Source organism: Dipteris shenzhenensis, chromosome 27 (assembly GCF_047967505.1).
Source record: "Dipteris shenzhenensis isolate YYH24624 ecotype China chromosome 27, Dip_SZ_1.0, whole genome shotgun sequence".
Classification (NCBI taxonomy): Eukaryota; Viridiplantae; Streptophyta; class Polypodiopsida; order Gleicheniales; family Dipteridaceae; genus Dipteris; species Dipteris shenzhenensis.
The window spans coordinates 35,124,091-35,149,399 of record NC_141622.1 but is presented as its reverse complement, the minus strand read 5'-3'; the positions used below and the strand labels follow the sequence as shown (position 1 = coordinate 35,149,399).

At 42.4% G+C, this 25,309-nt stretch overlaps 1 protein-coding gene across 1 annotated transcript in view; it reads right to left on the bottom strand.

The window, feature by feature from the left end:
* Window positions 1-14,242, bottom strand: part of LOC147884211 (uncharacterized) — an 81,942-nt gene extending 67,700 nt beyond the window's left edge. The window contains exons 1-2 of the mRNA XM_087399155.1: window positions 14,106-14,242; window positions 13,723-13,962 (exon numbers count right to left, since the gene is read on the bottom strand). Of these exons, the coding sequence (XP_087255281.1) occupies window positions 13,723-13,960 (238 nt within the window). The 5' untranslated portion in view covers window positions 13,961-13,962; window positions 14,106-14,242. The remainder of the gene's footprint in view (window positions 1-13,722; window positions 13,963-14,105) is intronic.
* Between the last annotated feature and the right edge of the window lie 11,067 nt (window positions 14,243-25,309).

Genomic DNA, 25,309 nt, shown 5'->3' with positions numbered 1-25,309 from the left:
TCTTGGTAGAGGTCAACTATGGTCAAGGGTTGAGATAGTAGGAAAACTTTTGGTAAGGTCAGAGGACCACAGTTTGGTGGAACTCTGAGCCTCTCCTTTGTATTGTATCCTGCTGTTGGACGGAAATATACCTTCTATGGATTCTATATCTCTCTTGTGATTCACAATCTATTTACTGGCTTACACACACTCATGGTTGTGAAGTACATACAAGTAAAAAAGTTAGTTAAACACTTCTGCGTGTAATTCCTGGGATGCACGTGTGATTCCTAGGATGCTCATAAGTCTTACGCTACGGAATACCCTTTGTATAGGTTTATTTGTCAAAGCTTCTTCTTCCACCCGTCAGCAAGAGAAGATAATCAAGTACCGAAGGAAGGTTTGGGCTTGCTGTAATTTCCCCCCCCTTTTCCTCTGCCCTTGTGATCAGTGGCCAAGGCTTGATCTGCATGAGTAGAGGTAGTCTTGTTTATGTTTTGACGAATCCGCTCCTCCTACAGGAGTAGGGAAACAAGCTAATCAAAAGAATAGTGCTTAGGATTACCCGTGGCCACTCAATGTCGTAGCAAATCCCTGGTATAAGTTAGGGAGCCCATCAAGTGTCATAGACACTACCTGTGAATTTGGGACAATCTCATCAACATTGATGAGCTGCTCTCTATAATCCTTAATATGTGTCCATGCTATTGCCTCCGTTCATCTTAACACCATTGAGCTGCCTATGCAAATAGGCAACCTTGGAGTCATTCCAAATCTGATAGAGGTTTGCCAAAATATCCCACGCACCCTTGGCTATCTTGCAAGCCCAAATGTGAGGTATAACCTTCCTTTGCTATTCGTAGCAATCACTCCAAGTGCCTGTGCATCTCTTTGATCCCAACAAATCTGTTCAAGGTGTGGGAAGCACTATGGCGGCAGGGCACTGCGGGAACCAGAAGACAATAGCACCACTTGGAGTGGTTGCGGCGGCAGCAAGTGCCTCCAGCAATCTGGTCTTTGATCCAGAAATAATTCCAAAAAATTCTTGGATACCGTGCACCAAGTATAATCACATGGGATAGCTGGTACCATCAAGTCTATCCTCAGCGGCAAGCATTCCAAATGACTCATGGTTGGCCATTGCAATGAGAATTCCCCAAGAAAGAAACTACTTTGCAAATGTCAAAGCCTCAAGGCTACAATGCAATGAGCTTGCTGCTCAAGAGTGGACTGCAACTCTGCAAATGTCAACTCAAAAAATAACAGCAATGCTCTACAAGTGTAAATGCCATCAAGGGCGCTGAGCAAAAATGCAAAAGGCTGTCCTCCAAATGCTATCAATAAGCTGTCCTGCAAAAACATGTCCAAGTTTGCAAAAGTGACTAGCCCAAATCAAAGGGCAAATGTCTTCAAATCTGCCAATGCAAAGCTGAGCTGAATCTGTCCACAAATAGTGGCTAAATGTTCCCGTAAAGCAATCTTTGAGGCAAGAGTGCCAAATGGAGGGCGCGCAAAATTTTCAAGGACAAATGCAAGAAAATCCCAAATTGAGCTGTACCAAGCAAATGTCACTGCAATTAACACCCAAAAGCCACAAATTCTAAGAGGGCGAATATGCCAAAAAGAGGGCGAAGTGAAATTTCTGCTCAATGTCACTGTACCAGCATGCAATGTCTGCAATAAACTGTCACTTGCCTCGAAAAGCCCCAAAATCTGCCAAATCAGGCTGCTAAAAAGTCGGAAAAGCGCCATTTGCCTTTACTTCTGCAAAATTGCAGCCCAAATTGAAAAGCCCCAATTTCTAAACACCAAATTTGCAACAAAAGAGAGCGAATTGTGAATTGGCAATCTGACTGCAATTTCTGACAAATTACCTCAAATGCCCCTAAATTGGTTCAGATTTAGTGTCGGGTCCCAAATCTGTCAAATCAACCTGTAAGGACAGATTGGTGTAGAGTGTACGGCATAGTAGGCGAGGAGTTTCGAAACGCATTTCAGGGTTTCGAAAACGTTTCGAGGCGAGCCTGAAACGTCTGTAAAAACGTTTCGTGCATAATAGGGTATTTAAATATATATTTTTTCCCAAAAATATTAAAACATTTTAGACTATTACCACTAGAAGTCCAATACTTGAAAAAACCTCATGAAACATAGTGTACAGATTTTCTGATATGTCACGTAGAACTTGAATTTGGATGCTTTAAACATATTACTAAATCCTAAATCAGAAAATTAACAACACATCATTGTAGATTCAAGTATCAATGGTCATATTTCAAAATTGAAAAAGATACATGGAATCATGAATCATGATTTATGTTTCTGCTGCATTGAAAATGTACAGGTTGAAAGTCGATTTCAATATAAGGGCAGCGATTTGAGACGTACGGGTGGCACAAATGCAACGCTACACCAGATTTTCCAAAATTGGGACAAATTGGGATTTTTTGAACATTGGGTTTTTTTGGGGGTCCCGAAACGCAAGTTTCAAAACCAAAACGTTTCGTACATTTCGGGCTGTCCCGAAACGCGTTTCGGACCTACTATGGTGTACGGACAAATTTGCAAAATGAATGTACGACTGGTGCGGTTGATTTTGGCCGTCAATGAGACTTTGTACAGAGGATTGTAGAGTTGTGAAACTGTACCGATGAACACCGTACAATTGTATGGCACTCTCTGACTGTACGGATTGTGCGGTGACAGCCACATAAAGTGTATCGAAGTTCTAAGCGACAACTAGCACAACAAACATTCAGTATGTACGGCATAGTAGGCTTGGAGTTTCGAAACGGCAAGTTTCGAAACGCGTTTCGAAGTTTCAGAAACATTTTGGGGCAAACCCGAAACGTCTGTAAAAACATTTCATGCATAATAGGGGTATTTAAATATATATTTTTCCCCAAAAAAGTCAAAACATTCTAGATTATTGCTCTAATGCTTGAAAAAACTCATGAAATATACTGCATAGACATTGGATATGTCACTGACTCTTGAGAACTTAGAAGTTAGAACTTGAAATTCGATTCTTGAAAGTTGAAACATATTACTAATTCTGAAAATGAACAACACATCATTGTACATTCAAGTGGCAATGGTGAACCGTGACATGATCATATTTCAGAATTGGAAAAGATACATAAATGATGAATCATGGATCATGGATCATGAATCATATCAGTGTATCACATGAGTCATGACAAGTCACAAGAGGTTCAATTTTCAAAGCTGAAATGATGCTAATACTAAATAGATACTCTGGTGTTGCTGGAAAATATAAAAGAAGAGTACAAAGCAAAATATGAAAGTACTGAAGTAGTCAAGACTCAAAATATGAAAGTACATAAGTAGTCAAGACTCAAAATATGAAAGTACTACTAAATATTCTCTAGAGTAGCAAAAAGAGTCCTCAGTCAAGACTAAATGGTCATGATTCATGAGTAATGAATCATAGCAAGCATTGCAATATGCATAATGGAAAATAAATAAATATTATGCAGGTAGCAAGGCCAAATATGTTTGGTTCCTAGTTAGAGAAGAACCTCTCGGGCTTTAAAACAGTACAAGCATCCAAGGATTCCCCAATCTTGTCCATGAACTCATATAGAAGCCCAATGGTGCTACCCTCCATATCTGTGAGTCGCAGGACACTATATATAGAGGGTTTAGGGCCTTCACCAAGGCCTCTACATCTTGCCACCAACTATCTCCCAAAACTGCCCGAGCAAATGTAATAGACTTGGGTTCATCCATGTCATCCCATGTACACCACTCATGACACAGCACAGTGCATGACACGCCAAGTCGCACTCTTAGCAACCTCTCCAATACAATAAACATGTATGAAAAGCTGTGGTAGAGGGCTTTAGGAGCTCCAAATCACTGTTTGCGCTGAACATGCTCAAAAACCTTTGGCCTCTTGGTGACAAATTTCACCATGCTTGATGTTGTAGAGAAAAGACGGCTCACCCAATCAAGCTTCCCTATATCTTCCATCAAGAGATCTAGGCTATGGGCTATGCAAGGTGACCACACAATCTTAGTAAGCTCTTCCTCAAGCATCTGTCCCATAGACAGCCATTATCTGTAATGACCTGTACAATGTTCTTAGGTCCAATTTCAATGATAGCTTGATGGATATAAGACCAAATAAATAGTCATGTAACTAGGGCCCCTGCCATGGATGCATCAATGGCACGAAGGAGCATAGTGCCTTTGCATGACGACATGAGTATATTATATACACTTCTCCTCATCACATCTGACCACCCATCGCATAGCAACGTGCATTCATACTTCTCCCAAGTGGCCTTTAGTGGTTTCAGCTCCCTCTCCGAAGACGACAACTCCTTGCGAAGGTGTGATGTGCGCAAGGTTGTATAAGAGGAACCATCCCACTCACAACCTATGCATGAGATGGATCTTATGGCCTTTCTCCAAGCCGGCGTGCGTGCAATGTTAAATGACATCCCACACTGAATGAACAACTTTGTCAATTGACTAGTTGCCTCCTCCATGGCAGCCTTTTGCATCCCTGCCTTCATATGCCCTTGCTTTTATATTTGCAAACTAGTTCCTTTTGCTCGAGGTGTTGAGCTAGAACCACCACCGACAATAGCAACATCACTAGCATCTTCCCTCTCCAAGTGCTCCGTACCACATGAGATCTTTTGGACACAACATTACATGTATCTTCTCCAATGGCTTCTCAGTTCCTTTGATGGGGAATCCTGTTACCTTGGCCTTTCATGTTTTGAGTTCACTGAAAATATGTTCAAGCACCTGCTTACACGGACTTACACCGAAACCTAAGGTGTGTGAGAAATGGACCTTCAACCTGGTCCGATTACCACTTTTCGAAAGACCACATAACTTGCACTTCCACTTTTGAGCACCTGAGCCACCATACTTGGCCTCAAAAGTAATTGTCAACGCATGGGGGCACTGATAGAGAGTGTACAGCCACATTTTTTGGACACATGTGCTACGCACAGTTTGGATCTCCTTATTGAGGATATAGGCAAGCTTCCATGGGTAGCCACTGTGGTTGATAAGGCACGAGCTTTGGTGACTTTCATTACCCGAAAGCATAGAGTCCTTGCTATTTTCAGAAAGCACAGCGCATTCGAGATTCTGAAACTCTCCAAAATCCGCTTTGCCTCTCTTTTCATTATCTTGGCACGCTTGGTAAAAGTGAAGGCCAATTTGCGACGCATGGTTGTGAGTGAGGTGAGTTTATGGAGAAGGTTGGTCAGGAAATGAAAGGCTGCACTTGGTTGCAGAGAGACGAGTACATCTAAGTAAGAAGTTTCTTTTTCTTTTTTTCCTTTCCACTTCAAATTTGTATTATCTATAATCGTGAGGCTTCCCTTTACTTAGAATTTCAGATGTGTTATGGTAGGCTGCAACAAATCTTGGATATATGGGAGAGTACATGGAATAAATTTCATAGGCCAATCCGTGCAGTAGCCCATATTTTGCACCCTCTATGGATGAGGGAGGGCTAAAGTGATGATGAGGAGTTGTCATAGGGATGGACCAAGTTCCTAGAGAGAGCATTCCTTCATGCAACTCAGCAGAACTCCATGGAGGATGAACTCCTCGCGTTCAAAAACTCCTTTGGGGAGTTTGGTACAGCTCGTCCGTGCACGCTTTGGTGACCCTGATGTTTGTATGGTCATGACTCACACTAGCAGCAACGAGCTGCTTGCTTTGCCCAGCTCCAAAGGGCACGAATATTATCAGTCTTCAGGTACCTATTTCCAAAACATCCTGTTTGCAATATGCTATTTTTTTGTTGCTTGGAAGTTGGAAGGATCTGCTACTGATGCCTTGCATTTTGTAGCTGCAATATATATATATATATATATATATATATGTATATATATATATATATATGGTCATATGCTCGCACTGAAAAGCTGCATGCATAAAATTTTTAAGGTTGAGGCTTCAACGTAGACTATAGTGCAGCAGCAGGGCTCAAGCTAAGCCTTCTTGAAGCAATCTAAGCCTTAACCTAAGATGTGGCTTTTTTTTTTTGGGGGGGGGAGGGGGGGTGATGATTTTGCAAGCATCAAGATGCCTCCTGATTCACTATGGGATAATGTTACTTTTGAGGCCAAGTATGGTGGCTCAGGTGCTCAAAACTGGAAGTGCAAGTTATGTGGCCTTTCAAAAAGTGGTAGTGGGACTAAGTTGAAGGCCCATTTCACTCACACCTCAGGTTTCGGTGTTGGTCCATGTAAGCAGGTGGCTGAACAGATTTTCAATGAACCCAAAAGGTGAAAGTCCTACAGGCAATTCCTACATGCATGTTCTGAAACCAATTATAAGTTAGGACTCAGATGCCAAAAAGCATAAATTGAAACTTGATAGTACTAACTAGTTACTAGTAACTAGCTAGAAGATACTAGTAGCTAGCTACATACTATCGTGGAGCAGCACGCAGATCGTACGGACGGTGGCGACACAACACACGCAAGCTTTGAAAAAGCCTCGACTTTGGAAAAGCCCCACATCACTTTGTAAAAGCCCAAATACCAAGAACCCCTAAATCGAACACGTTTCTAATACAAAGAAACACGTTTTGTTGTGACTATGGTACAGACCCACTTGCCTGCTGAAGTTCGCAGTCCATCTTCCTCTCCTTGCGCCTTATTCCCCTCTAGATTTCACCTTATTTTACCAGCTGCACTTGCCAGGACTCTCCTATGATTTGCCATCTCAACCCGTTTCTTCTCAGCCTAAGCTGAATTCTTCACTATCCTCCTCCTCTATCAGACAGCACCTTCTAGTGGACGATTTCCCTTCCTTGCACACGTGGGCAGAATTGAAGCCTCTTGTAGTTTCAATTTTCACAAGTTTTGGCAATGGAGAGCCACCCACCGCAATAACAAGAATCTTTCCTTGGATTACTCTCTTCTAGAATTGGAGGATGAAATTGTTGGAATATGGAAGCAAGAACTAGAACTAGAAACTAGAAATGAAATGACAAGACTGAAAGACTAGAAATACCTTGAGAAGAGTGTAGACAAGACACAAGCTAGACTGATAGATTACAATGATGTGACCCATTGAATATATGGGCCAAAGTACAAGACATAAAGCAAGAGTGCTTATGGGATAATTGTAGAAGTGCCACATGGCACACACTCAAGACATAAAGACTAGACTTAGACTTAGATTTAGACAAATGTAGATTAGGAAATAGTACACTTAGTGTGCACTTATCTCCAACACCCTCCTTAAGTGGACACTAGGAGTAAGACAGAAAGACAAGACTAGAAGACAGACATAAAGACTGATAGACTGAGAGACAAGATAGAAGACATGACAGAACAAAAAGATCCTGAGACACCCCTCCTCAAGTGATATCGTCATATGGGTCCACAAGGGTAGGGACAAGATGGATCTAAAGCACAGTCAGATTGATAGACAAATAGACAGACAGACAAGACTAGATAGACAGAAGACTGACTATAGACAAATAGAAAGACCAAGACACTAGAACCCCTTGACCTACATCATCGGTGGTCAAGGTGGTAGACAAGACATAGAAGTAATCAGAAAGCTCACTTCTCATCATGTGAGGAAGGAACAGCAGGATCAACTGATGGAGACGTTGTAGCAACATGGGCTGAGGTAGATGCAGGAGCTGATGTAGAGGTTTTGGAGTAGCAGTCCCTCTCCCGGTGATTATCACGGCCACAAATGGTGCATGGATGAGCCTTGAAACAGTCCTTCTCCACATGATTAGTTTTGCCACAATGGGTGCAAGGCTTTCTTACCTTAGAACTTCCTTTCTTTGCTAAAAATGAAGTGTCAATTACCTTTCGTTCTTTCTTCCTCTTGGAGAGCATTGATGATACCCTCAAGAGAAGGATTATTATGATACTTGAAGGTAGTGACAAGAGTATCATAGGAGTCAGGTAAGCTTTTGAGAAGCACAGCAATAGCAATATCTTCGGAGATGGGAGACTTGACTGACGCAAGCTGAACCATAAGACTGCGAAGATAATTGACATGAGAGGCTATAGTAGCTCCTTCCTGCATATGTAGATCAAAGAATGAGATCATAAGTGCAATTTTAGAGTTTTTAGATCGGGCTCCAAAAAGAGTATCCAGAGTGATCCATGCTTGAGGAGCAGACTGTATGTCGGAGATGTGATGAATGTAATCATCTCCAAGGCCGAGCAATATGATAGCATAGGCTTTGTCGTTCTTGGCAGCAACAACTTGCTCAGATGGACCTTCGGGAGCATCACGGTAAACAATGTCCCAAAGACCTTCTTTCATAAGATGGCACTTGATTTTGATCTGCCAAGTATGAAAGTTGGACCCATTGAATTTGTCGATAGATATGAGAGAATGAGAGGAGGATGCCATGTGGGAAGGTCTTACCTCTTGCTAGGATGCAAGGGCAGTGTCTATTCCCTTACAATATTGCAGAAATAAATGAGAGGAAGAGATCCCAGAAGCCAGTTCTCTCACCACTTTGTCAAGGCCATAGCATATGACTGCCATCGAAGCAGGAGGAACCAGCAAAATAGGAGAGACTGTTCAGCAAACTGAAAGAGGCAAAGTGTAGTACCTTAAACCCGGGCAGAGGTAGAGGTGCAAAAGGATGCAGATCTCTGTGAAGATGGAGCTGGAGAAGTCAGTCTGTGCAGGTACGGATTCCGTACAGTCGTACGGACTGTACGGACGACGGCGCAGAGTACGGGCATACGGCGCAGAGTACGTGCGACGGCACAGAGTATGGACGATGTATAGCGACGTACGGACGGAGTACGAACGACGTACGGCGGCGTACAGAAGAGTACGGAGAGCATAGGTGGATGCTAGACTGCGCAGATCTGTCGGTGACAGCAGATTTGGCGCTCAGATCTGGCTGAGCTGCGCAGATCTGGCGCAGAGATTTGGAGCGGGCGCAGAAATTTGGAGCAGGAAAACATGCAGCAGAGTCACGCAGATCTGGAGCGCAATGGCGGGGCAGAAAGAGGGTCAGATCTGCAGCAAGGGAGAGAAGAGGCAGATCTGAGCGGGGGGGGGGGGCAGATTTGAGAAGAGAGAAGAGGGAGAAGAGGGATCAATCTAGCTCTGATACCATGTTGGAATATGGAAGCAAGAACTAGAACTAGAAACTAGAATGACAAGACTGAAAGACTAGAAATACCTTGAGAAGAGTGTAGACAAGACACAAGCTAGACTGATAGATTACAATGATGTGACCCATTGAATATATGGGCCAAAGTACAAGACATAAAGCAAGAGTGCTTATGGGATGATTGTAGAAGTGCCACATGGCACACACTCAAGACATAAAGACTAGACTTAGACTTAGATTTAGACAAATGTAGATTAGGAAATAGTACACTTAGTGTGCACTTATCTCCAACAGAAATCACCTCAAGACTTATTCCACGAAGACCGGAAGAAGTTCTTCAAGAGAGAATTTGCAAGACGAACCTTCGGAATCTCTTAAATATTATGAGACTCCACAGAATTAGACATATGTGACTCTTCAGGATCCCACTGTACCAAGTGTTGTGATTCGTTTTAGAATCATTGCGTCAACACCATGTTATTCGTAAGCATAAGAGATCTTGGACTTGATCCCTAGGCATCTCGGCCTTTATTTATACTCAACCGCTCTTGGACCTTTATTACCTCATACTTGCTTGTGGATGTGATTGAAAGGGTCTTAAATTAAGGGAAACACGTTTCATTTCCAAAGATTTGATGGGCATAGACAGATGCTTCGACTAGGATGCTAGTCAAGGAAGTTTCTAAGTGCACAGATGTTGTCTATTCCCTAATCTCGAATTGAGTTATACTTTTTGAAAGTTTTTTTTCAGCTTTTGGTTTTTGGTTGGCCATTTGTATTTACTATTTATAGTTCGCGCAAAGTAGTGCTGTAGTAATCATAGCACGTGGGTGTGTGGTGTATTATGGTGGTATGGGACACCATAATGCATCTCATGCTATGAGGTTATGTCAGAGTATCCATATTTATTTAGGACTCTACGCCTACAAACACACGACTATCTTTTCATTTTTTTTGAAGATTAAATCATAATAATGTATGTTGACATGTTGGTTCTTGATACTCAAAGCTTCTTTGAGATTGACCGGTCAGATTTGATTTGAGTTGGGACCCTTGACTACACTTTTCAAACCTGAAAAGCAGATATTTTGACTTTCCAGGTTTGGGAAGTAATCTTTGATTTCACTTTCGAAATTTGGAAGTGTAGATTGGATTTCACTTTTGATTTTTGGCAGTGCACATTGATTGAACTTTCTCCTTTTACAAAGAGACTACTGTTGTGTTTATACTTCAGTAGTAGATTCTAGGGGTTTTCCGAGTATTTGGTTTTCCGCGTGTAAAGGACATCAAGATTAAAGCAACTCAGTCAAATGATAAGATATTGTTGGCCCAACTCTTTAGGATAGTTGTTGCTTACCTTGGGTACTAGTAGCATGTGCCTACCTTAGGTATTGGTAGCATTGTCAGAGTAGAGTTGCCACTTGGGATGTTGCTTTTTTACTAAGACTTACTGCTCATTGGATGTTTCTGGATCTCTTAGAAAGATTTTCCTTGAGTCTATTGGTTTCGACCAATAATGAATCGTTTCTAGCAAGTTGACTACTTCTTCTGAGTTTTTATGAGCTCGAGATTGCGCTCTTTGAGGAAGGGAAGTAATTCATGTTCACGCTAGGGACAGGCAAGCAAATAAGGGCTAGAGTGATATCCGTGGGATTGTTTTTTCGCTTTTCTTGGCGCGCGTGTGCTTTTCTTGGCTTTGCTTTGAGGACACTCTTCCCTAAGACTATATAGGGAGGGCCAAGGCCATAGTTGCAGGAGCAGAGCATAGATCTACTAGCGCAAGCTTTCACCAAGCGGTATGGGACGCCAAGGGTAAGGTATGGCTTGCAGGGCTGGCAGTTCCCATGAGGCTCTCTAGCCTCTGGCTCGGGGATGCGGGTTCAAGGCCCGTGAGCATCATGGTTGGGTGGCGAGTTGCCTGCATAGGATTCTAGTGTGGTAACCAAGATTTTGATAGGGTTAGATCCAGTGAGGTCGTGTCAATGAACTCATCACTTAGCCCTAAAGTAATAATGGCAAGAGCTTTCTCATCCTTAGCAATCCATGTCACTTCAAAATCCCTAGGTGAAGGCTTCTTTTCTTTCCCATTTGCAATGTTCCAAAGTCCCTTCTTCATAAGGGTGAACTTTACCTTGGTCTGCCATGTTGAAATGCAATTCCATATAACTCATCTACCTTAATCAAAGTGGCCATGATAGAAAGGTCTTACATTTGAGAATGTGTTCTCAAGGCAGTCTCTAATTCCTTACCAAGAGATTGCTTCAAAAAGCACCATCTCCATTCAGATGCATGTGCGAGCTTAAAAATTCAGAAAAAACCCATAGTCATGGCATAGTTGTGATAATGGGGTTTGGTTGGAATAGTCCTCTTGGTCTTTGTCTTCCTGATCTTCAAATCTTGTTAGAGGACTCGCATGATGACGGCATGGTTCGAAATGATAAGGGGATCTTTATACTTGATTGATCAAGGTCAGTGTATTGCCCTTGTACAAAATAAGCATCTGAGAATATCTCACCAAAAGAAAAATGAAAGGTTGTAGAAGCAGCACTCTATTTCTTCAAAAGCTAATGACCTAATGCTATACACTCGTGATAATATTTGTTTTTTTTTTTAAAGCTCCAAAACATTGACATGAGGCTGAGGCTGGCTATCTTAAGAAGAAGCTTTAATCCAAGCCATTGGAAGCTGTAAAATAAAGACGTCGATGGTCATGGACAGTACAGAATACACTGAGTCAGTGATGTCTGTTCTCAACAGTGGGCTGGACCTTTCATTCGCTGCAGTGCTGAGCGTACAAAGGGCTGAGTAGTTCTACGGTGAAGAACGCAGGGCAGCAGCCTGTAGCTTGTCAATGATGCTCTGAGACTTTTCATAGACTGAGGCAACAGCACCTTACTTTGATCAAGCTTCAAACAGGAGAAACGACTACGTAGAAATAATGAAGGAGAGTACAGCTCCCAATCATACCACCAGAGTACTGTTAATTTGTAGCAGCAGAGAACTTAGAGATCTCTGAACTTGACGTGACCACATTCTGGCATCGCAGCTCTTCTTCTCATCCACATATACTTTCTGCCATAAATGCGAAATACTTTTCACCAGCTGAAAGAATAAATGAGGCGGCAGCAGATTGTATAACCATATTTGAAGCAACAACCATAAATGAGCAGGGATTGAACACTCGAAAGCAGCGTGTGCAGAATATGACGGGGAGTATATGGAACACCAAAGTGAAGAAACTATAGGACCTTCAGGGCGGCAGAAGCTCTTCAGGGAACTGACTGTGCAGGAGCTCAAAGGGGCTCTGATACCAATTGAAGGCTACATGGTGTAGTAGGGGAGAGCAATCTGAGGAGTAGAGAACATATCGACCAATCACTACACACTTTATTCATGAGAGAAAGCCTTTAAGTAGGCAACGATTACAAAGGTCTTGACTCATCGACCAATCACTACACACTTTATTCATGAGAGAAAGCCTTTAAATAGACAATTACAAAGGCCTCGACCTCATAGATGAGATCATCAAGAACCTGCTAATTATTCAATCATACCAGACTCACACATGCAAAGTCATACTCTCACACATACCTAGACACACATCCTAGATACACACATTCTCATGCTCATTCATATGACCCCTAGCCCCTAGGTACTCCACCCCAAGGTCATCAATTTGCCCAATGCCAAATTAGCCAATGTCAACTTATGGAAGACGAGTATCCTAACGATTCTTCGAGAGACAGCCAATAAGCAAACTAAGAACCAGCTTGAAATGGAAACAAGCAGGTGAGAGAGGGAACAAAGTTTGCAAAATGTGTCCAGTGGGATGAGCACCATATACCTCCTCTATGCCAGACATATCAGCACATCAAGGAGGAAAACAAGGGAGTTCTGTCACCCGTGAACCTGCATAGCCTCTTCCGGAAGCCAGCTAAAATGGTAGGATCATACATAAAGGAAAACTTGGAGCACCGGTTTAGGGTCTTGGATAGAACGCACTAACAAATCCATCATGAACACGACTACGTTTAAAATTGTGAAGAGACAGTTGCAGCTCTACCTTCAACTTGTAATCTTTCATACGTCACCATGTTTTGTCCCATGGATCCCGTTCACTTCTCTCTCTCTCTCTCTCTCTCTCTCTCAGAAAATTACAAATTAACCAACGTTGTCTTATCAGAATTCTGTGAAGCATACGGAGAACTTAAAAACATTAAATGAACTAAACCTCAGCTTCCCGTAACAGATGGAAGTTCCATCGTTCACAAAATTCTTGAGTGGCCAGCCTCAGACCTACTAGCATCCACTATTAAAGGTACCAATAAGTTATTTGCTAGTACAGGACTCGGGTGCGATTTATATCCACACTGGCTGTATATTATGAATCTGCCCTACAATGCACAGACTTCCGATCCCGATAAATTTCCAAGTGCAGAACAGTTGTGTCTTTTCAGGGATCGACAGAAAAACTAGTTGTACAAGGTTACGGATGCCAAAACTACAGTGTTCTATACGGCCTATTACTGACGATTATACAGCCTATTCTAGACTAGAAGAGCAATCTACAAAAACGATACAAATTCAACACTAGAGAAACGAAACAAGCAAAGCACGTCGTGTAAAAAGCTAACCTTCAACGCTGTTCCGGACGTATTGGGCTGTGGTAGAGGCATCTGACCGGCCAGGAATGCAGATGGAGGCGGCGGGGACAGTTGCGACGGTTAAGATGGAGAAGCGTTGTTCCACTGTGACTGGAGGAGGACTAGCATTGAACTGGAGCAGCAGAAGCTGCTGCTGAAGCCGAGCAATCGCACAAAATCGTGTGCGGGAGCGCCGTAAGAGCTGGCGAGCACGCAGCAGGGCGCGCATTGCTAAGTCAAGGCAACAACATGAGCTTTGGGAAAATTAGGGCATGGGAAAAGGGGAGGGCATGAGTAATGGAGCTAATAAGAAGCTTCAAGCAAGTAAAATGCTGGTGCAGGAGAAATCACGGGGATAATGGAACAGAACAAACTTGGTTGAAGGACCTGAGTGCCTCTACAACATTGCTCTTCCAGATCCTCTTTGTTTCCCAGTGCCTGGATTCTTAGATTGTTTACTGGATTCTGCCCCTTGCTTCTTTTGACTGATGTTGTCTCTTGCTTCTTCTTGCCTTTCTTTTTGGCCTAGCCTTAGTGAAGGCTTCAGTTTTGAGATGGCAAAATTCAGAATTTTTTGAAGTTTTTATTTTTAATTGTTGATCTGTGTGTTTTTTGTTTTTTATGATTAATTATCTCCACTTATTCCTCCCTCTTTCTCTCTCTTTCTATTTGAAGGCAAGCCCACCCCCCCTTTCCCCTCTCTCTCTCTCTCCCCCTCTTCTCCTTCATGCACATTAAAGTCTCCTCTCACTCATTTGAGGCGGTGGGCCTTTTGAATGCTTTAGGAGCATTCATTTTGTTTTTGCTCCTCAAGGCTCACACTCTTCCACATTTAATCTCTCACAACTCCTTGATTACATGTCACGTCACACATCGCTCCTCCTATATTGGATGCCACCCAAGTGTCTTGTTTCTCATCCCCACATCAGTATACTAGCTCACTCGGTGTTCGGAGTTTGCCGGGCGTTCAATTCCCTCAAGAACTACCTTTCAACATAATGGTGCCACATGGTAGATGGAGAAGGGGAATCACCCAAAAAAAAAGCTTTCTCGTCACTTTTTTGCTCACATATGTTATGTATACCAAGCAAGATGAAAGAAGAGAACTAAGCTCGTGAAATAACAGAGAGGTTCATGAAAACCAAGAAAGGTTAAGTGCAAAGGAGTCATTGTAAAAAATGATAGATTTAATAAGGGATTTACAAAAAAGAAGTAATACATGGATAATTACTATAACTAGGTTGCAGCAGGTAGCCTTTCAGTTTCATCGAGCACCTAACTACTAACTCGAAATTGAACTTGAATCCTAGGATTTTATCAAATTTTTAAAGGAAAAAAGAGAATGAGTAAAAATGTGGACATGAGACACGACATAGGATTTGTTAGGACCCTATCCTCCTTGCAAATGTCAAGGGTGGTGATTTATTATTGAAGAGGCCATATTGTTTGTGCGTTTTGAAAGTTGAAGCCCAACAAATACATGAATAAGGCAATGCTCACAAGAGCTCATAACTGATCCTTATTGCAACCTATACAATATTATCACATGGACTACAATCATATGAATAAAGGTAGGTGGGATGAGAAAACCAAACCTTGCCTTTAGGCTGCCTATGCCATTGTAATGAGCATCAACTTACATTGGGTAAATAGCATTGAAATTTTTTATTTTTTATTTTTTCCACAAAAATTGCTTGCTTGTATTAAGGACCGCTCAAAAGTAACCCCCGTTATTGCAGCCTATACAATATTGTCTGAATAAAGGTAGGTGGGATGAGAAAACCAGCCTTGCCTTTAGGCTGCCTGTGCCATCATAATGAGCATCAACTTACATTGGGTAAATAGCATTAAATTTTTTTATTTTTTATTTTTTCAACAAAAATTGCTTGCTTGTATTAAGGAGTGCTCAAAAGTAACCCCCGTTACAAAATTTGGCTCATAAGTGGGTTAGATCCCCAAGCCTATGCTATAAGCATGTATGAACACCCAAAACACTTTACATACAATGATGCTACCACCTCTGTTAACTTGCGACCAACTAATGCATCCACCTTCCCAACACCACTGCCACATCGCCCAGAGAAACTCTCACCAACCTGACCAAAGCAGTTTCTACATATCCCCTTGCCACACCTGCTAATGAGGCATTAAAGACCTTTGATTTCTCAAAATCTAAATCGACCCACACACATATCCTCTAATATATGGCCAACAAGCTACAAAAGACCCGCCAGATCACCAATCATTACCATTTTCTAGTTTGAGCCAATATGAAACTTAGACATCAGACCCACCTCTCAAATCGCCGCCTCCACCTTCATCCAAAGACATTCTAGAAACTGGGCATCTCCAAATTAAATGCTATAAGGATTCCACTGCTCTCCTGCATAATTCACACCCTAGATTGGTTTGGATTCTTTTAGCTAGCAAGGCACGCACTTACAGCAACCAATGATGAATTACTTTCCAGAGCAAGAAACTAAATTTCCCAATCTTGCACCCTTGCCAGATATCCTTAAACTTCTTGTTCCACCACCTATGCAGACCCCACTTTTTATTTAGGTCCCTCAACAGAACTCGATCCCTCAGCAAGCCTCTATACACCACCCTAGCTGACAACTTCAGTAATTTTGTTTTCCCCATGCATCGTCCTTCTTCTTGTCACCTCGACATAGTATGTTGGCCAACCTTCTGGGAGCATCCCTAGCACCCTGTGGAGGAAAACATTTTCCCTCACCGACAGAGAAAACATGCAACAAATATCACCAATACTCCACCAGCCTTATTTACTAGCATCCATATTTGAGACCAATACACTAACCCCTTTTTAAAGATACTACAAGCCAAGGAAATGCTCTGCACTGCACTAGGACCTTCCCCCACCCGAATTGCTTTCCCCCACCAAAGCACTCCCTCAGACTGGCATCCCCTCTCAATCCCCCCAAGCCTTTTGTTGGTGCTTTCCCACGGCTTCCGCAGGAAGAGTAAGGTTTTCTCAGTATGCAGGGTTTCGAGGCTTTTTGTCACCTACAGATATACTGGTGTTGTGGTTTGTAGTATAAGTGTAGCTTAGGACCTCGAGTCGTATTCCGGTGAGAGACATAGGCTTAAGTGTGGTAAGCAAACATAGTGCATGCATGTGTGAAAGGAACGTGCATCATCATGGTTGGGGTAATAAAGGCTTTCACCTTCATTGGGGGTTGAAAGGTTAGAGGGAGGTTCAGGGTTTAGAAGGGGTTTAAGGGTTTAGAAGGAGTTTCCAAGGTTCAAAGGGGTTTAAGGGTTAGAAGGAGGATCCAAGGTTCAAGGTAGAGTACATAGTGGAGAACTCATCTCCCTCGTAGATCAGGGAGGTCAAGGGTTGAGGGACTAAGGATATAGGGGGAGCATAGGAGAGGGAGAGGAAGAAGGTGTAACAGCATGGGGGGGAAGGAGAGAGAGGAGAAGGGAGAAGGAGGGAGGAGGAGGAGGAGGAAGGAGGAGGGAGGAGAAGGGAGGAGGAGGAGGGAGGAGAAGGGAGGAGGAGGGGAGGAGGAGGAGAGAGGAAGAGGAGGGAGGAGAAGGGAGGAGGAGGAGATAAGAGGAGGAGGAGGGAGGAGAAGAAAGGAGGAGGAGGAGGAGGAGAGGGACGAGATGGGTTGCAAGGTTAGAGGAGAGGGAAGGAGGAGTTGCAAGGTTAGGACATGCTTTTGGACGTGGAGTGCAAGGAAGCATGGACACTTGGAGACAATTGCTTGGAATACCAAAGTAGAACTCAACACAATGCCCCAAAGAGTGCGGCCTTCATTCCATTATGGGGTATTTATACAAGTTGGAGAGCTTTTCTCTCTGCATGTAGGAATTGTAAGACATTCTCTCTCTACATGTAGAACTTGCATATAGAAGTTGCATGTAGGAGTTGTAAGTTGCATGTAAAACTCGCAAGTTGCATGTAAAACTTGCATGTTGCATGCAGAACATGCATGTAGGAATCGCCTGTAGGACTTGCATGTAGAACATGCATGTAGGAGTTGCAAGTAGAAATTGCATGTTGAGGATTCCTAAGAGAGATTATTCCTAGCCTTATGCAAGTACAAGCTAAGCTTTGCCGCTACTCTACACACACATTCTGTACTACCTAAGTCCATGTTTGCATAGAGACAACATACTCTCGGATCCATTTTATTACCCGTCCTCGGGTTATGGCTTATTGTGATCACGGAGCTAGGATGCCATGCATGTAATCCAGTGGTTGTTAAACTTGTGTTGTGCCAGTCGATCATGCTGTAAAGCCTTGGCACCGTACAATTTTTGCTCTGTTTCCAGGTAGCCTATATCCACCATTTGTTCGAACAAAGATATGTGGCGTGCTTTTAAGAAGATGACTCTTTGATAGAGTTGGCTTGTAATCTGAGCATCAATCCGTTCATTGGGATTGAAACTGAGTGGAGGCAAATAGCGGTCGATGTGGCTGGGGACCTCCAGAATGTATTCCAATGTTTTGCAGAAGATAGCACTTTGGCAAAGGAAGCGGTCAATGTTGCCATGCATTATTTGCTCATGTTGTTGAAGTGCTCGGATCAATGTGCCTTGGATATTCCATTCTACACTAGAGTATGGCTCGATCATTGGCTAATTAATGGTGCGATCTTCACCCAAAGTGTGTATGTTGGCTTCCCATCTGTGACGTTGTGGAACTGCATAGAACTTGGGATGGGTTCTAAGACATGGAGATGCATGCACGTACTCTTTCAAGAAAATTACATCAAAGAGCTTGGGACGGTGCCAATCAGGTTGGGGATCCAACTTGCTTACCCAATCTTCACTAACTTGACATTGACGAAGTTTGGTAGGGAAATTGTCCAAGGTCCACATCCACCTCGAGTTTTCATATCAGGATATTTGCTCAAAAAATCCTTGATGGGGTTATTGGGGAGTGATATCACATCAAAATCACAACCATCATTGGAATTTGGCATGGGAGTGCGAATTGGATTATCCGGATCCTGATATTCAAAATCAAATACTGGGTCATTTTCTGCTGATGGCAGCACAAGTAGTGTCGGAGGTGATGACGGGGCATGGAGAGAATCTGGGGACATGGGGGAGAAATATGAAAGAGTGTTAGTTGTGGAAGGGGGAACAGAGGGGAGGGGGAGAAGAACTGGGCAAATGGTTTGAGCAGCTTGGTAATCCTCGATGGTAGGATTAGCAAGGGAAGGGAAGAAGCTAGGTGTGAGGGGCTCATAAGTTTGTGACTGTTGGGTTAGTTGAAAGTGGTGAGAGGCACGAGCAAAGAGACGATGAAGGAAGTAGATGTTAGGCTAGAGCTCAGGGAAGGTTAAGAGGGTGGTAACAGCAAGGGGGGGGTTTCCATTTTTCGAGCAAAAACCCCCGAGCGACGAGCGGACAAAAGGTAGGAGGGGTCAAAATTATATAGGCTCAAGTCATTTTTGGGGAGCAAAAAAATCCAAATTATTTCAAGGAGTATGTAAGTAAATATGAAATACTAATAAATAGATATAGATATAAATATACCTTTATATAATATACATATATAATGTCCAAGTGGTGACTTATTTTATCACTTTCAAAAATCCTTTCTTTTCCTTTCACCATTGGTTGGATCATGAAATTTTAAGCAAATATCCTCTTTATAGTTCCTCAGGATGACCTAATAAAATAATATAATACTTTTTTAATAGACCCTCTAAGTGTATTTTTTCAGAGGAATATGGTTTGAAGAGCTTGCCCCCCAACCCTATTCCGCCGGCGGAATACCCTTGGAGAGCCTACGCAGAAGGGGTCATAACTTTTGCTCCTTATCTCAGATTGAGGAGCTGTAAAAAGGAAAAATGTTCAAAATTTCATGATCTATGCAATGGTAGGCTTCAAATTATACTTTTGATAGTTATAAAAGATAAAAAGTTAAAATTTCAAGATATATATGAGAGTTACAACTTATCCCTAATTCATATTATGGTAGGAAGGAGTTCAATAGAGACCACATTTCCTTAAAAGTACTTAGGTTTGGAGAATTGGGAAAATTTTGAAAATTCATTCCTTGCCTTCCCATATTTGATAATGTATTAGAGATTAATTTTTGATCGATATAATGGCCTCAAGTATGAGGTTTCCAATATCTTTTTCCTACTCATCCAAGGAATATGGTATACATTGTTATATGAGAGCTTCAAATATGGGATTGTTGAAGATTAGGGAAACTCTTTTAAATTGATTTAATTACCATAATCCTCAAAAGAGAGTATGGTAGGGAGGTATTTATAGGAGTTTCTAAAGTGTTCACTATTTGTTCATATATAGATGATGTTCTCTAAAATGAGGGTTATAATGAAAAATAAGTAAGCATATGGTTCCCTAAATGAGAAATTAAGAAAGAATTGTATATTCCTTTGAGAAATATACAAGCCTGGTTGGTGTCAAAAATTATCGCTCGGACTTTTCTGCTCGTAGGTTTTTGCTCGGAAAGTGTGCACATCCCAACAAGGGTAAGTGAGGTTATGAGGTTGGCATAGAGAGTGGTTAGATATGGGAAGTTGGATGTGAGATAGGCCCTGCCATCTTCCGACACTTCTCAGTTATGTCATGCCTTGCAAATAATAGTGATGGCCTTTGTAGCAATGGCAACGAACCAACAATAACCCTGAGGAGAGGACTACTCATGAGGCATACATATGTGATGAAAGCATCCATCTTGAGTGCTATAAACCCAACATGTGTAGACAGGCATAATATATTTTTCTCATCTTCGGACAAGTCTTTGCAAATTATGCGCAGAGTTTTGGTTCCTATGGAACATTTCCATTTGATTGTTGGATGAGCAGATATGATCCTGATTTGGAGTTTCTTCCATTGGATAAGCACTCATGCGTTGAGGTGATCTTTTGCTTGTAGAGCTGCCACAAGCTCTTGGTACACCACCATTGTGCATTATAGTGGGACTTCATTGGTGTTGTCTTCTATTGCCTCATTGTTGTGCACTAGCAATTGGAGTTCAAGATTGGAGACGATTATCTTTTGGGATTGCATCTCATCCATTTTTTCTTTATATTTATGATAGATGGATGTATATGCCTCCTTAAGCTTTCTCATTTGCAAGCTGACTTGCGCTTGTTGAGGAATGACTTTAGTGGTATTGGACCATTGGTCCAAGACTTGTGCTTGTGAAGTGTTGGCCTCTTTAGCGGTAGTCGTTTGGCAGTCCCTTGTAAGCTCTTCAATGCTGAATGTGCATATTGCTAAAGACTGTTGCATGTCTTCAACCTTTCTTGGAAATCTTGGAGCTCTTCTTCTTTGTGGATTAGAGTGAGTTAAGCTTATGCCAGTGCCTCCGTCTACTGAGCATGTGCGGAGGTCAAGTAGTCATAGGAGGTCTGGAGGATTGTTGTAGCTTGTACTGCTCCTATCAGCTATATTTGGCTTTAGTGAAGGTTGGAGGTCGCATCCCTCACTGTCTTCTCTTGAGCTTGGAGAGCTTGATTCATGCGTCCTTCTTCAACCTCTTTCTCATCTATTTGCACTCGAAGTGCCCTGACCTCTGTGGTGATTCCCTAGAATTAGTCCTTGATTGCTGCTTTAGTCTGTTGTCTTTCCAATTCTCGTGCATGTTCCTCCTTGGCCAAGCTAGTGAATAGTTCTAACATTTGGAGCATTTGGCTAGCTTGATGATGGAGAATGTTAGGCGTGATGAGGACTGGTGATACTGCTGATACAATTGGTGCCCATGTGGCCATACGAATGATTTTGTAGTACTTGTTGGGGGTTGTTCCAAAGGTAAGTCGGTCACTTGGGTACAGTAGTTAAACTGTTGTTCTAGCACTAGCTCCCCTTGTGACTCATGGACTAGCATGGCGTTGATGGGCAGTGTTGGTACAAATGTAGCCTCAGGCTCTGGTGCTGATGTAGCCTCAGACTCTAGATGTTGTGATTGTTGGAGATATATTGGTTGAAGTGTGCACCGAGCTTTAGCATCTCGTGGGGCAATTCCTTAATTCTGACCTCCAGAATAGGCATTTCTTTAGGGGGGAAATCTTTTGGCGAGCTTTTTAATGTGAGCTTTTTTACCATTTCCTTTGTTTTTGTGAGCTTTTCTTAGAAATCCATACATGTTTTTGTTATAAGAAAGATGGGGAGGTTAGAAAGAGGGGGAGAGAATATAGGATATGTTCATTTTCATAGCATGTGGGAGGGGTGGAAGAGCGTATACTATGCACAAGGGGGGGGAGGATATGAGTGGCAGTAGGAGGCAAAAAATTATGGAAGATATGTCCATATTCAAAGTAGAAGGGAGGAACTATGGGAGATATGTACATTTTAAAAGTGTATAATTTGAAACTTTTGACCTCATATTTGGATTCCTCGTCGAATTCCGGTCATTTTGAGTACCAACATGACCATATTCTGATAAAAATTGGAAAAATGGTGTTTTTGTCATTTTGGCCTGTTTGGGGCCTGTTTTGAGTTTGCGCTAGCACAGACTCAAGACAGGCCCGTAGCGCAGACTCAAAACAGGCCCCAAACAGGCCAAAATGACAAAAATACCATTTTTCCAATTTTTATCAGAATATGGTCATGTTGGTACTCAAAATGACCGGAATTCGACGAGGAATCCAAATATGAGGTCAAATCTGTCAAATTATACACTTTGAAAATAAACAAATTTCCCACATGCTCTCCTTCCCCTTTACATTTAGTAGATGAACATAACTTTCACATTCCTCATCCTCTCTCTCCTCCTTGCGCTCCTCTTTGCATACCTTATAAGTTCCCCCTCTACGTTCTCCACTATGATAATGAATATATGTTCCAACTCCCCTCCCCTCCCTTCTCCATGCCACCTTACCCATGCGCCCGTCCCTCCCCCTTTCCTTTATCTCCCCTCCCCCCCCTCTCTCCTCTTAACTGCAACCACAACCCAAACTTTCAACCCACCCCACTCCATGACCCCCCCCCCTCTCTCTCTCTCAGGTGAATAAAAAGCTCGCAATATTCATGAAAATTGAAAAAAAGCTCATGACAAAAAGCTCACCAAAAAATCACACCCTTTCTTTAGAGGTATCCACATTTGCTAATGTGATAGTAGGAGAAGGTGACGGCTCCCATGCTGGTGAGAAGGGAATTTCCAACTCCTCAATAAGTTTTGGTGACTAGGGTAGAGTCATTACTCGTTCCTATAGCTCTTTATTGATAATTGCAGCCAATAAGTGTGGAATTTTACATTTTTGGCCTGATAAACCATCTAGTTTTTTTGTGAAGAAGATGACTAAGTGCTAGATCTAGTCTTGCTTTAGCTTTCTACTCAGCAAGACAAATGTGCGGAGTGGAAGGGATCGATTCTTGCCACACTTAACCCCCAGGATTGTGGAGAGGAATTGTGCTACTACTTCCTTGAGGCGAGGGTTAATGATGGTGCGAAGTAATATCTTGTCCCTATGGAACTTTATGCCCTTGGCAAGGAGAGGCTGTACTTTAAGAAATTTAGCATCGACAAGCCTTATAGGGTATTTTGCACCTTGTCTTGGGAGTGAGAAGGCCCTTTGAATGACTGTACTATCAAGGATAATGTTGAGTGGGCTCTGATGTACAGTGATGGTGCCGTACTTGCCAACCTGTGCATCGCTACTGTGGTAATAATGGAGAAAGTCCCTAGTGTATGTAGTCATTGTAGGACTGTCCTCCAAGTATTTTAGGCTCTCATACAAACTGCCCATACCCCTTTGCTCTAAGAAAGATGTTGTTGCATTGGAAAGAGCATAAGTCGATGTAGGTGGCCACACAAGTTCCAATGACTGGACCCCGTCAATGGTTGTGTAGGCCCGTGGTGACTAGGGTGGCATTTGTTCTTCTTGGGTTTCCATGTCATGCACAGAATCCTCCTCAGAGCTATCGCTCTAAACCACAAATGCATGTGGTCATCGCTGTGGTTGAGAGGAGGTAGATGGCTCTATGAAGTTTGGAGGGGATCTCGTGGTTGAGGCAGTGGGATCTTTCTTCGCATCCTCTTTAGTGGCGGCATTGTTTATGAACCTACATCCATGTGCATTTGGTGTACCATTGATCATTAGATTAGTTGGCATGTAGGTATGACATTTGTGTGTGTATTGTGAGAGATCTTATTTTTACACATGCTTTCAGAGTGTGGAATGAGAGTGTGTGGCACAATTATTCATGCAATCGACTATGTGTCTAAGTGAAAGCGTGTGAGTGTACGTGACCTAGTAACTAGGTAGGGACTAACTATATGCTTTTTTGTTGTTACTAGGATTTCATAGGTCAACTAAGACTCAGGCATCGCTTCTGAGGCCTAGGTTGAAATCGGTTGATGCTAACTATATATGCAAAGACGTACATATGCAAGTGAGTGCTCATGATATAATCTAATCCTAACTAAGAAAGACGGGTTTCACAAATCTTCATTTTTATCAAGAATTGCTTGCATGTTGAAGTAGTAGCGCTTCAGTCGGCACCCGTTTGTGGTTGTGTTGAATTGGACTCCATCCAATGTTTCTAGCAGCACAGCTCCGATGGGATTCATTTTTCTTACTCGATAGGATCCTTGACCTAGATACTTGAGTTTTCCCTTGTGTACTTTGGCATTGTATAACAAGACCAAGTCACCTTCCTTGATGTCTTTGGCTTTAAGATTCTTGTCAAACCATGCCTTTCTTCTGCATTTTTCTGTTGTCATGGCATAGTAGGTAGTCGACTAATCTTGTCTCTGTATGCTTCTCCAAGGATGCATGATCTCCCATGCATTCCTATACTACTATGCGTAGGATTGGTATTACAAATTCTAGTGGGACCACATCTTCAAGGCCGTACACGAATTGAAAAGGTGTATTTCCTGTACTGACCTTGAGTAAGGTTCAATATGCCCATAAGGCTGCATTTAGTTTCTTTGCCCAATTAGAACACTGTGGTTCTACTACCTTGGTGAGGATAATACATAATATTTTGCTGGTGGATTCGGCCTGTCCATTACCTTGGGGATAGTAGGGTGTGCTTTTTCTATGGATTACCATAAAGCCACACAAGAGTTCTTGGATTACCTCATTGATAAAATGCGTGCCTCTATCTGACATAATTTCAATGGGGCATTCGAACCGGTAATCACATTCTTGTATACAAATCTTGCTGTGCTTCTGGCATTTGCCTTTCTGACTGCTTTAGCTTCAGCCAAATTGGTAAAGTAATCATTGGCCACAAAGATGTAGCGTGCATGTGTCCCCTTTGCTACTCGATGGATGGGACCCACATAGTCAATCTCCCATTTTTCAAACGGTTTTTGTGCAACAACTGTTGTTAGGGGATTGAAGTCCTTGTGTTGTGGTTTAGTAGTCCGTTGGCACACATCACACTCTTTGACATATTCATAAGCATCAACCCAAAGTGTTGGCTACCAGTAGCCTGTGAGGAGGACCTTTGTTGTTGTGGCTTTCCCTTGGAAATGTCCTCTTGCAATGCCTTCATGGACTTCACTCAGGCTTGTCATGATCTCATGAGGCATTACACATCTTCTTGAAACCTGGTCCTTGCCCATCTTGCATAGTTATCTGACAATGAGTTGATAGGGCGCAGC